The following is a 12,037-nucleotide window of genomic DNA, read 5'->3' on the forward strand; positions in this document are numbered from 1 at the left end:
GCCAGGGCTCCTGCCTGAGCTCGGGGCAGGGACAAACAGCTGCCTGGAGACCCCCATGACACCTCGCTGTGCTCAGTCCCCACAGCAGAGCAAGGAGGAAAGGCCTGTGCCCCAACATGGCTGAGTGCCAGCTGTGGCTGTGTAGCCAGGGGGAAAGGCCCTGCGTGCTGGAATTACGGCCATCTTCATCCGGTTGTTTTTTACACTGGTTCGTTTCCAAAGCTCTCCCGGGGCAGGTCTGCCAGGAACCCAACCACCCAACCGCGCCCGCCTCCATCTTGGTGAGGGGCAGAGGGACAGGAGGTGGCAGCGCCGTCTTGGGAAGGTCGAGCCGAAGGGGAGAGGCGGTGGGGCAGCCGCCATCTTGGGGAGGTCAGTGGGGAGGCAGAGGAGGGCGGTGACGGCGCCATCTTCGGAAGGTCGAGGCGGCCGCCATCTTGGGGAGGTCGGCCCTGCTTGTCCTCGGTAGCGCCTCGGTCACGGTGTGGCGGCGTCGTCCGGCGTGGCGGGATCGGGACCGGGATCGAGACCGGGATCGAGATCGGGATCGGGATGAGGACCGGGATCGGGATCAGGGCAGAGCCCTGTGCTTGCCGTCGGGGACACGTCGCGTCCCTCCATCCCTTCCGGGTGAGGCGGTGCCCCCCGCCCCCTGACCCCGCCGCTTCCTTTCCGTGGCGGCCGCCGGAGCAGACGGGCAGGTGAGTGCGGGGCTGTCTCGCATCCGCCGCCATCCGCCTGCCCGCGCCTCGCCGCGGGCCCCGGGCTCTGCGCCCGCCCTCACGGGCCCGGGGCTGCGTGGGGCAGCGCTCCCGGCGCGGGGCGGGTGCGCCCGGCCGAGCGGGGCCACGGGCCGCAGGCGAGCCCCGGGCGGGCGGAGCGGAGCTGCCGGCGGGAGGTGCAGGGCGGCACGGCCCTGAGCGGCCGGGGCTGTGCCCCCGAGCGCGGGAGAGCGGCGGGGTCGTCGCCCGGGGGTCGATCCTGGCGGTACAGCGTTTGCTGTGTCGGCCTCACTGGGCTGGGGACGGCGCTGTCCGTGGGGCCTGTGGATGTGTCGGGAAGGGGATGTGGCGCTGTCGGGGCGGCCGCGCAGGCACTGGTGTAAATTAATGTTGTCTGCGGAGAGGGGACCAGCGAGGGTGAACGCGGGTTCTCTTGGAGTTGGTTTCCTGAGCGAAGTGGTTGAACATCTCACTTGTGCAGGGCGCCGGCTGTAGCAAGTATTTGGCAGGAGAGGGCAATAGGGAACCGTCTTCCTGTGCTCGGGAGCAGAGGCACGGGATCCATGGCCGCCAAAACAAACAGCCGAGTGCCGGGTCTGCTGTCTCCCGTCGCTGAGTGTCGATTTCAGAGGCAGAAGATTTACCTGGGCTAGTCCCAAGGATGTGGTTAGGAGAGCAGTAACATGGAAGAACCCAAGCTAGTACTTAAAAGGTGTGCAGAGTTGAAACTTAGTGACCAAATGAGGTCTTTAATAGTTGTTTGGCTTGGTATTTTCTTTCCATAAAGTCACACGAACAAGGGGAAGTGCTTGGCACTGCTGGTTACCAAGGAAAGGGCCTCCCCCGTGTGCAGCTGTGGTGGGGCCTGGGGACAAGCACAGCAGGAGAGACCCCACTAAGCAGCTGTGGGTGGTGACCTGTGTGCCAGCATGCAGCAAAGCTGGGAATCCCGGGGTTTGTAAGAAATCCACTTGTACCCCCAAATTGCCGCTTCTGTTTTGCCAACAGTAACTCATTTTTCTTGCTTGGTTGAGACAGTAGGAATTTCATAAAATCCTTTAGCAATGCTGAGAAACCTAGCATCACTCATGCTTCACTTTGGTTGTTGTTCAGAAATGGCACCTCGTAAAGGCAAGGAGAAGAAGGAGGAGCAGGTCATCAGCTTGGGACCGCAGGTGGCTGAAGGAGAGAATGTGTTCGGTGTCTGCCACATCTTTGCTTCCTTCAATGACACTTTTGTCCACGTGACTGATCTCTCTGGCAAGTGAGTATTGAACACCCATCACCTCGCTGTGGTACATGGCTCCTTCAGGTGCAAAAACAGAAACTAGGCTTGGCAAGAGGTTCCACCAAAGTCCTGGAGCTTCTGCTGAGCCTGATGGGATGGTGCATGTACACGAACCAGGTGGCTTGGTGAGCTCCTCTGATCAATGTTGTACTCAGGGTACTGGGTGGCAGTTTATTGATCTGGTAACATTGACAATAACAGGTTCTCTCCCTCCCCAGAAGCTGTTCTGGGGGGAGGAACAAGGAATGGCTTTCTCCTGAGTGTCGTCTTTTCCTTCTGTAGGGAAACCATCTGCCGTGTGACCGGTGGGATGAAGGTGAAGGCGGACAGAGATGAGTCCTCTCCCTATGCAGCCATGCTGGCAGCCCAGGATGTTGCCCAGAGGTGCAAAGAGCTGGGCATCACCGCCCTACACATCAAACTACGTGCAACTGGGGGGAACAGGTACGTCACAGGGACACTGGTGGTCACTGTGGTGGCTGATGGTGAAGGGTTTGGGTCTGGGACAGGAGGAGGATGGTTTGGGATGGGGAAGGTGGGATTTTTAATATTACTAGTTGTTTGTAAACTCTGTTCAGCTTCTGAGTCATTTAAGGTGTTGTTGGTTCTGACTCTCCTCCAGGACCAAGACTCCTGGACCTGGTGCTCAGTCAGCCCTGAGAGCTCTGGCCCGCTCTGGGATGAAGATTGGCCGCATTGGTGAGTGAGGGAGAACGGGATTAATTAGTGAAAGGAGCTTTGTAGGCATGTGTGCTGTTTGGTGTGATGGTTTAACTTCGGGATGTTCTTCGTGGCCGCTCAGGTGGCACCAAAGGAAGGATTTAATTTAAGCAGATCCCTAAACTGATGATTCCTCAGGAGGTGGTGAGAGCACAACTCGGAACCCAGGTTTCTGTGTAGAGGGCAAACCTCAGCTCACAGCAGGGTACCACTGTTCCTTGGATGTCACAGCGCTTGTCCCATAGCGGTTCAGTCACCTAAAAATACCTTGGTGGTCTCAGCTTGAGACAGTGACTCAGTTATAGTGGAGTTCTCCAGCTGTTGGAGGAGAGTCCTGAACTTTGTGGGGGAGTCACAAGAAGCTGCGGTGGTGGCTGTGCTGAAAATTCTTCAAGCATCCTCTTCCTTTGGAAACCCTGTGGCTGCTTGGTTTAAGTGGGATGGGAGATGGGAATTTTTGCTTCCTATACATTAAAAGCTCTGGGTACCCAGCTTGTGGGAAGTTCCCAAGTTCCACTCTACAGAGCATACCTTCTGCCCATGTGTGGCCCCTGCACTGCCGAGGTGCAGCCATGAGGCTGGGGTTGGTGGCTGTGCCTCATTGGTTTCTGGGGGTACCTCTGGAAGGTAACAGTGTGTTTTGGGTTTTCTTCCCCCTGCAGAGGATGTCACCCCCATCCCCTCCGACAGCACTCGCAGGAAGGGTGGTCGCCGTGGACGTCGTCTGTAAACAGCGCTGCATCTTCTGTTTATTAAAGCTCTCTTAAACCTCTGCTCAGCTGTGTTTTCTTACTGGGGTGTGCTGGACTTCCGTATAATGCCATCCATGGATGGCTTGGGCTCTGGAGCTGGGCCTCTGGGTTGGGGGGAGGTTGGAGGTGAACTAGGCTGGCTGATCCAAAGCCATGGTGGGTCTTGGGCTTCAAAGCAGAAGCTGCTTGGATACTTGTGCTTTCAAACTGAGTCATGATCTCTTGGAAGTGTCCTTGCCACAGGGAAAAAAGGCTGGGCTGGGAGTGAGAAACTACTGCTGTGTTTTCTGCAAAATGCTGCTTAATTCATCACTTCCCCTTTCTGTGGAAAAAAGTCCCCTGCCTGTGCAGATGTTCCTAAGCCAGCATTTCCTTTGGCACAGCCATAGTGCTTTATCTGTTGTTTTTTATGTGGCCATGGAAAATTTTAGAATAAACTTCCCCTACTGTCCTAAAAAGTGCAGTTTGCCACTCAAATAGCTGTTTTCCTGTACTTAAAGTTTTCTTTGAACTCTGTGTTGAGAACTTGCTGAAAACACAAAGCCAGCAGCAGCTCAGCCAACATGGAGCTGAACAGAGGAGGGGACAGCTCAGGAGTGCAGGGAATGGGACTGTGTGTGTGCGACCAAGAGCTCCAGTCAGTGGTTTTTTAACACAGTGAATACTGTTGCTGTGTGTTGCTGTATGACCCAGGGGATATTGGCGTGGCTGCTTCCTGGGGCACTTTTGTGGAAAACTACAGCAATAACAAATCCAATGCAGGACCTTTGTGGCAGCACGAACAGCTCATCTCTGGGTGCTGTTTGAGTTCCTCTCCCCTCTGCTGCCCACCCAGGCCCAGCAGGGCCGCCCAGGTCCAGGCCATTCAGCCCTGCTGGTTTTAAGGGCAGTTTAGAAGTGGGAAGGTGTCTGCTCCACATGAAGGTGGATTTGCTCTATTAACCCTTAATCCTTGGAAACTGGAGCCCTGCTGTGTGCACAGGGATGGCTGAGCAACCTGCCCTATGCCATTTGGTGCCCTGGACATGATATGCCATGGGCAGGCTGCTCACTGGGCTTGCTGCTCAATTAATGGCAAAAATACCTTTGATTTCTTGGCAGGCCTGACGTCTTTGAAATGGCTTCCTGCGTTGGTGTGTACTCCCCAGGGGGGAAATGCTGAATGAGGAAGAGAAACCGGAGATCCAGCACAGAGTGGCTGCCTGGCACATCACCTTTCTGGAGGAAAAGACCCTCCTGTCAGAGTGGCATGGATGGCTCTCATGGCTCTGGCAGTCCCTGCCCTGACCCAGGTGGTTGTCTCGGGTGATTCAGTGAGGAACTGCATCACCTGCAAGCCCCCTGTAGCTGGGTGATGGCTCCCAGACTGCATGGGGGTGAGATGTGTGTGCCTGCCCACCCTGTGTCTCCCCAGCAGGGATGCTCATCCTGCTGAGGGCATGGGGCTGCTCAGGGGCTGTGCTCCCCTCCCACACACAGTCCGTGGCCACTGGTGAGCCCTGTGGCTCAGCCCTTCCCCTCCAGTTTGCCCAGGGCCAAACCTGAGCTGCTGGGGGTGTAGCCTTAGGGGCAGTGGGAAATGTGGGTCTGTTCCCCAGACCTTATTCTGTGCAGGGTCTGGGGGCTGAGAGCTGTGAGACGAGGCCCAGCTGGTGATGAATGGCTTCCTGTGAATGCACCTGGGTTATTCCAACTGCCTGCCTCAAATAATTGCTCTGCCGGCCTGGTCCTCAGCAGGTCTGAGCCCAAGCCTGAGACCACTCCTCTCTCCAGATGGCTTTTTTTCCCCCAAAAAAAGACAACTGGTTCCTCAGCTTCCTGTAATGGTGCTTGTTGAGTTTTTGATGGGCAACAGCAAACACAAAGCCTTGGGGTTAACAGGGTGGTGAGGAGCCAGTGCCAGGCTTGCGCAACGGGGGAATGAGGAGGGTCAGACAGGATGGGAGCTGCTGTCTGAAAGGGTCTGCATCTTCCCTGGAAAAATCAATTTACAAACTGGAAACACCAGATGCCACAGCCACAGGCAGAAAGTGTGTGGGGGGGTGTGAAGTACTGAAGAGTTGATGGGGAGTGTCCGTGTGTGTAGTGAGGGCTGGCTTTGTGCTGGTTGTGCCCGTCTGGGCTGGGGCTTGGGGGGTTCAGCCTGCCAGGGGGAACAAGGCCCTCCTCCACCCCCAGGTTATCGCCCACGTCTGTGGTTTGCAGAGCCAGGCCCAGCTCCATGGAGTCGCTGGGGTTTCACTTGCAAAGTTCCTGTTCAAACTCTCTCTGGTTCCCCTTTGGGCTGAGGCTGGTCACGGAATGTGCCTGGAGTGTGGCCTCAAGGCAGGAGTTGTGGCCCAAACGAGGAGCTGAGTGAGGTCTGGAGCCTCGAGGAAAAACCTGTGTGTCTCCCAGAACCCCCAGTGCCCACAAGGAGAGAGACAAAAAATTTATGGAAAGCTTTTATGTTCTATTTCCTTTTATTTTAGCCTTCTTTTCTTTCCTCCTTTTTAGCCTCCTTTTCTTTCCTCTTTTTTCCCTTTTAGCTCCATTTTCTCTCCCTTTTCATCTTCTTTTCAAACACCTCTGATGGTTTCTAAGTACAGCTTTATCACTGGTAGCCTGGGGTGAGGCTGATGGACACTCCTGGGCTGGTGCTCCATGCACCCTGGGTGCCCAGGGCTTTCCCAGCTGGGTCACAGGAGCCTGTGGGTGGGACACCAGGCTCCAGGCACCTAAGCCCTTCTACAGTGGGGCTGCAATGTCCCACGTGGGAAGCCAGAGCATTGTCCCACCATGCCTCCTCCAGGAAGAGCAACTGCCAGGAAACCCTGCCCCGCTGCCTGGAAATGCTCCATGACGATCCCTTTCCCTGCTCTCCAGGCACAGCCAGGGCTGGCTCTGTGTCCCTCCAGCCAGGTGGCTCAGGACTAATGCTGGAGAAGGAGTGGCTGAACCAGCCCCAGCAGGTTTTCCAGGTAACCGGTGGTGTCTGGCTTTTAGTGCCTCACACGCAGTTTCACTTTTGGCTGAGCCTTGGGCACGGTGGAGCTGGATCCTGACGCTGGAGCCGGCTCTGTGCTGGGCACAGTGTGACCCTGGCTCAGTGTGGGCACTGGGGGTGTGTTACCCCTGGCACTGCCCTGGGACCTTGAACAAAATCACCAAACCCAGCATTATGCTGCTTCTGCCCATGTAGCACTTGCAGGGCTGTTGGGAGGGCTGGGAATCCCCGATGCTCCACTCCTACTGGTGCTTTGGGGTCGCTCACCTTGAGGGGCTGCTCCTCCTCTCTTAGCTTTGGGGGTTCAGCCTCTGGAAGCTGCTGCAGGCAAAGCAAGGAGGGCTGGAAAGCACTTAGTCCTTGAATTGTTCCCCCTCACCCTGAGAAGTCCTGGCCAAGCACCCCCAGCCAGGGGGGTCTGAAGTGACCCTCAGCCCGGGGTTTGAGCTGAAGTGCAGTTTTTCCCCAGCAGCAAAGATCAGTGAGGAGGGGTGTACCTTGACAGTGTGTCCCCACACGGGGGTTCTGCTCTTAGTCTTGGGTGTGGGGTCTCTCCCCATGGTGTCCCACACCTGGTAACCCACCTCTGGACCCCACTTCCTTCTTCACACATCGTCTGTCACCTCCCCCATCCCACCAGCACATCCCGTTTCTCAGCTCCTGCTACCCCCCCCCCCCACATATACCACCTCCTGCCCCCCCAGGGGTACCAGAGCCCCCAGACCCATGTCACTGGTGTCACCAGGCTGGGCACTGTGACCTGCCCGTGGCGTGGGGGGGGCAGTGATGCCCCCACTGAGTAGCCGCGGTGCTCACCACCGAGTCCAGCATAAACTCTGTACTGAAGACCTGTGGAGCAGAGCTCTGCCTGGCAACAAGTGATGCAAGTGCCAGCAGCCAATAGGATTTTTTTTTTTACTCCCCCCCCCGGGTGTCAGGGCAGGGTGGGGACCGGAGGGTATTTCCAGGGACAGAGCTGGGGGTGCTCATTTCCATCGGGGAGCCCACCGGAGCCATGGCAGAGGAGCAGCGGGACCTCATCTCTGACCGCGGCAGCGCCGTGCTCAGCGTTGGGAACACCCAGAGGTGCCACTGCTGGGGGGCAAGGGGTGGGGGGCAAGGAGAGGGCAAAGTGGGCACAAGTGGGGACGTGGGACAGGGGGGGCACTGCGTTGGTGTGGGATGGAAGGGGACACAGTTGGGCCAAGGGGGTACAGAGTGACTACGGGGCAGAAGGTGGGGGGCACAGGGTGGCTACGGGGCACTGTGGAGCCAAGGGGGCTGTGGAACGGGCCAGAACATGGCTGTGAGGCAGGAAGGGACACGGGGAGCATATGGAATGGGTGGGGTACAGTGTGGCTGTGGGACAGGGGGGACATGGAGTGGCTATGGGATGGAGCGGGACTTGGGTGGCTATGGGATGGGGGGGCATTGGGTGGCTATGAGGCTGAAGGGGGTCACTGTATCTCTGGGGCAGTTGGGGACAAGTCATGGCAATGGGGTGGACAGGCTCAGCGTGGCTGTGGGGCAGAGAGCCATGGCTGGAACCTATGGGGGAGGCAGCACGGCTATGGGACAGGCTGTGGGACAGGCAGGCTGATGACGTGGCTGTGGGGCAGGCGCGGGCCCTGGACCCAACTGGCTCTGCGGGGCCGCCATCCCATTGCCACCGCGTGTCCCAACTAGTCCCCATGTCCCAAGCCCCGGGGGGGCAGCCCCCGCCAAAGCTTCCAGCCAATCAGAATCGCGGGAGCTGTGACATCACCAGTCTCCGGGCAGACACCCCCGCAGCGCTGTCCCGTTCGGGACATGTCCCTCGGCCGGGCAGTGCCCGCTCCCCGTCGGGCAGCGGAGCCAGGGGATGGCCTCTGGAGCACCGCTGCACCCCTATAGTGCCACATTCACCCGTCGGGGCAGCATCTGGCACAAAATTTTAAAAATTAACTGCTGTCCGGCATCCCATGGGCTGTGTCCTCTGCCTCAGGAATCAGCGAAGATTCAGGTGGCTTCATAATCCCACAGAAGGCGATGCCCAGAGTGATATCGTGCCCCAAAGTCCCCTGGCAGTCCCCTGTCCGCACCTAAATGTGCCCACGTACCCCTCGGTACCCGTCCCGTGCCCCCCCCTCCCGCCCCCACAGTGAGTTTCAGTTCCTGGTGTGACCTTCACACTGAGTTTTCACTTCTGCACCCTGCAATGGGGGAATTTGCATTTGTCTGGCTGCAAACCCCCCCGGGAAGGGCGTGTTTGGGGCGGGGACAGGGTGATGTCAGAGGATCATCTCCTGAGCTCCCTGTCCGTTCCCGCAGGTCGGTGTTGGGGCGCAGAGCCGGCCTCTCTGTGCTCTCCATCCTGGTGGCCCTGCTGATCGCTGGCCAGGCTGTCACCATCTACTTCGTGTACCAGCAGAGCGGGCAGATCAGCAAGCTGACCAAGACCTCCCAGACCCTGCAGCTGGAGGCTCTGCAGAGGAAGCTGCCTGCCAGTCAGTACCCCTTGGGCACCAGTGTGTGTGTGGGGTGTCCAGGGAGAGGGGACAGATTCCCTCTGGCCCACCCAGCCCTGTTGGTGCCTCTCACAGTGCTCTTTCCTGAGCAGGTGCCAAGCCGGTGAACAAGATGAAGATGGCCATGGTGAACACCCCGTTGGTCATGAGGGTCCTGCCTGCTGGCCCCCTTGCAGACCTTCCAGTAAGAGAGTTTCACCACTGCTTGGCACTGCTTGCTGCCCTCAGGGCTTGCTGCCGTGCTCACACTGCTCCTTTGCTTTTTCTCTCAGGCCACGGCCCCTGCTAGCAACAAAACCGAGGACCTAGTGAAGCACCTGCTGCTGGTAAGGTCCCCTGCACCCCCACCCACCCCACAGCTGCCCCCCTGAACTGGTTCGGGGTCTCTTGGGGTGCTGGTGGGAGCTCCTGGCCTCCTGCAGCATCTGTCTGGATGATATCAGCACACTCCCACCTGATTTTTCTTTGCCCTGTCTCATTGTGGTCATTTCTTTGCAGCAAGCAGACCCCGGGAAGATGTTCCCGGAGCTGAAGGACAACTTTCTGGACAATGTGAAGAGACTGAGAAACACCATGGCTCACGCAGACCTGAAGGTCAGTGCTTGCTGCCATCCTACTCTTCCCCATCCAGGAGTCCCCTGCTTGGGGGAGGGACTGGAATGTCCCCACCTGGAAAAATGAAGGGCTGCTTGAGCCAGGCTTGGGCCACTCCCACCCCAGGGAAGGGGATGGTGCTCACCACCTTCCTTGGCCAAGCTGGAGCTCATGGCACAGCTCCCCTGGGGTGAATTCCCCCCATGCCCATTAATGTGCTGGTCCCCCTCGTTGCAGTCCATGGAATCCTGGATGTACAACTGGCTGCTGTTTGAGATGGCCAAGAACCCCAAGTCGGAGGAGAACAAGGCAATCCCGGCAACTAAAGGTATTGGGGATGGGGCTGCTGAGCTGGGGAGGGTCAGGGAGGTGTTGGCATGGGTCATCCCACAGGGAGCCAAGCCCTCCCTCCGGTCATGGTCCTGTTCATTCCGTGGAGAGCCTCTGCTTGGTGACCTATAGGACATCACAGAGCATCTCTGTCTGCTGCATGCAGGGCATTTGGGGTGAGCAAAAGGCTGAACAGCTGGAGCACCACCCCAAATCCTCCACCCCTGGCTAGCCCAAGAGCTTGAGAAAGGTCACGGGGCTGGGGCTTGTTCACCTTTAAATTAAACTGCTTGTGGGTAGAATCTCCTGCTGAGGCTGCTGAGGGGGAGAAGGGCCTGAGAGGCTGATGGGGTCTCCCCTCTGTTTCTGTTACCCTAGTGCAAACTAAGTGCCAGGCCGAGGCCAATTTTGGGGGTGTCCATCCAGGCCGGTTCCACCCACAGTGCGATGAGAACGGTGACTACCTGCCCAAGCAGTGCCATTTCTCCACTGGCTTCTGCTGGTGCTGCTACAAAAATGGCACCAAGATTGAGGGCACTGCTACTCGGGGAAAGCTGGACTGCTCTGGTAGGTTGCCAGGGAGGGGAAGGAGAGGAATGAGCAGTATGCAAGGACTGCTTGGGATTAGGGAGGAGGAGAGCTAGGAGAGGAGAGGAGAGGCATCCATGCTGTAGGGAGCACCCCTCTGGTGCCAGCATGTTAAGACTAGAGGGGACCCTTAAAGCCACCCCAGGTCTCTGCAGGTGGAGCCAAGGTATGCAGACAGGGCTTTCCACGAGCCCCCCTTGCCCCCAGCCCCCAGCTCAGCAGTGGGTGCAGCCTCTCCCCCACTGCCCTCTGTGGGATGGGGCGTGATGGGGCAGCCCTGGGGTCCAGCACCCATATCCTGCCCTCCCTTTGCAGGGGCTGCTGCTCCTACCAGTGCCGCTGCCACCCCGGATCCGGACGAGATGATCTTCTCCGGGGTGGACACGCTCAAGCTGAACGTGGAAAAACGTGAGTGTCCAAGTGCAGTCCAGGACCGGGAAGGGGAGCTCCTGGGGGAGCACCAAAGCGCTGCTGGGGAGGTTGTGATGGAGACAGGGGTTTTGGTTGGTCCTTGAGCTGTCCTGCTGACTACCTCCTCTTTTTCCCCCACAGCAGAGTAGAAGATGCCAGCAGTTGCCTCCAGCATCCCAGCTCCTGTCTGTTTTTTTCCCCCCCTTTCTTTTCTGCGCTTACATTGCTGACCTTTCCCCCGCTGTAGAACAGCAGCTGGGGCTGAGCTGCCACGACTCTGAGTGCTAGAGACAAAGTGTCCCCTCCGAGGGTGGGTAAAGCAGGCTGGAAAATTATTTCAACCATGTCAGATCCATAAATCCTGTTCCCTTTGGCTCATCGACATCCCACAGCACCTAGGCAGTGGCAGAGCTCACCCCTGCTGAAGAATTAATGCTTCCTTGCACTAAATGAACATTAAAAGCAGCAAAACAATATCCACCAGCTTCTTAACTGATCCCCGTAGGCTGGAGCCCTGTTAGATTACTGGAGTAGAGGGTTTTTATTGTGGGGTGCTCAGATTTGTAGACAGAGATCTTCGCCTACAGCCGCAGCAGTGGGTAACCGTGGGCAGAGGGGCTTCTAATCTTCCTGAATATATCTGATTGTTCCTTTATAAATGAGCTCAAAAGCTAATTATTTCAAATAAACTTTTGAATAAGAAAGCCCTGTAAGCAACTCTAGCAGGGCTGTGCTTGCAGTTTGCAGCTGTTGTAGGTTAAAAATAAATGCATCTTAATAAAAAAAGGGATAAAGAAAAATCTCTGCAACACTTGGACACCTGTGTCCTCACCCAGGACTGTACATGTTTTTTTCCCCATTGCTGGCCCCTCCCTTGTTTGATTTGCCCCCTGGCCCCCATCATGGCCCAGGAGGCCGAAGTCTCCTTTCAGTGAGTCACAGTGTGGGGGGGGAGAGGAGAGGAGCAGCCCCCTGTGCCAGGAGCCATCTCCCTCCTGGAGCCAGAGAGCTCTGCCCTCACCCAGGGAGCACAAGGGGATGTGGTCCTTTTTTCCTCACCTCCTAGATCCCAGTCTGTCCCCAGGGAGCAGGAAGAAAACAATTATTTTTTTCCCCAAGGGTTGAAACAGTGCCCATGA

At 57.4% G+C, this 12,037-nt stretch overlaps 2 protein-coding genes across 7 annotated transcripts; both read left to right on the forward strand.

Annotated features, from left to right (window-relative positions):
* Positions 1-562: 562 nt before the first annotated feature.
* Positions 563-3,503, forward strand: RPS14 (ribosomal protein S14). 2 transcript variants are annotated; one of them, XM_051793906.1, is made up of 5 exons: positions 563-701; positions 1,836-1,986; positions 2,293-2,454; positions 2,633-2,709; positions 3,393-3,503. In XM_051793906.1, the coding sequence occupies exons 2-5, from the start codon at positions 1,838-1,840 to the stop codon at positions 3,458-3,460; spliced, it is 456 nt and encodes a 151-aa protein (XP_051649866.1). In that variant the 5' UTR covers positions 563-701; positions 1,836-1,837; the 3' UTR covers positions 3,461-3,503. The 2 variants fall into 2 exon arrangements, with proteins under 2 accessions (XP_051649866.1, XP_051649867.1); XM_051793907.1 differs by lacking the exon at positions 563-701 and adding an exon at positions 1,412-1,434.
* Positions 3,504-7,415: 3,912 nt separating this feature from the next.
* Positions 7,416-11,715, forward strand: CD74 (CD74 molecule). 5 transcript variants are annotated; one of them, XM_051793897.1, is made up of 9 exons: positions 7,416-7,554; positions 8,779-8,954; positions 9,068-9,159; positions 9,248-9,301; positions 9,474-9,569; positions 9,807-9,897; positions 10,278-10,466; positions 10,803-10,895; positions 11,040-11,715. In XM_051793897.1, the coding sequence occupies exons 1-9, from the start codon at positions 7,484-7,486 to the stop codon at positions 11,045-11,047; spliced, it is 870 nt and encodes a 289-aa protein (XP_051649857.1). In that variant the 5' UTR covers positions 7,416-7,483; the 3' UTR covers positions 11,048-11,715. The 5 variants fall into 5 exon arrangements, with proteins under 5 accessions (XP_051649857.1, XP_051649858.1, XP_051649860.1 ...); XM_051793898.1 differs by having other exon boundaries at positions 11,043-11,715; XM_051793899.1 differs by lacking the exon at positions 7,416-7,554 and adding an exon at positions 8,263-8,470.
* The last annotated feature ends 322 nt before the right edge of the window (positions 11,716-12,037 follow it).

Source organism: Manacus candei, unplaced genomic scaffold, assembly GCF_025592945.1.
Source record: "Manacus candei isolate 608988 ecotype Guabito, Panama unplaced genomic scaffold, ASM2559294v1 h1tg000037l, whole genome shotgun sequence".
NCBI classification, from domain to species: Eukaryota; Metazoa; Chordata; class Aves; order Passeriformes; family Pipridae; genus Manacus; species Manacus candei.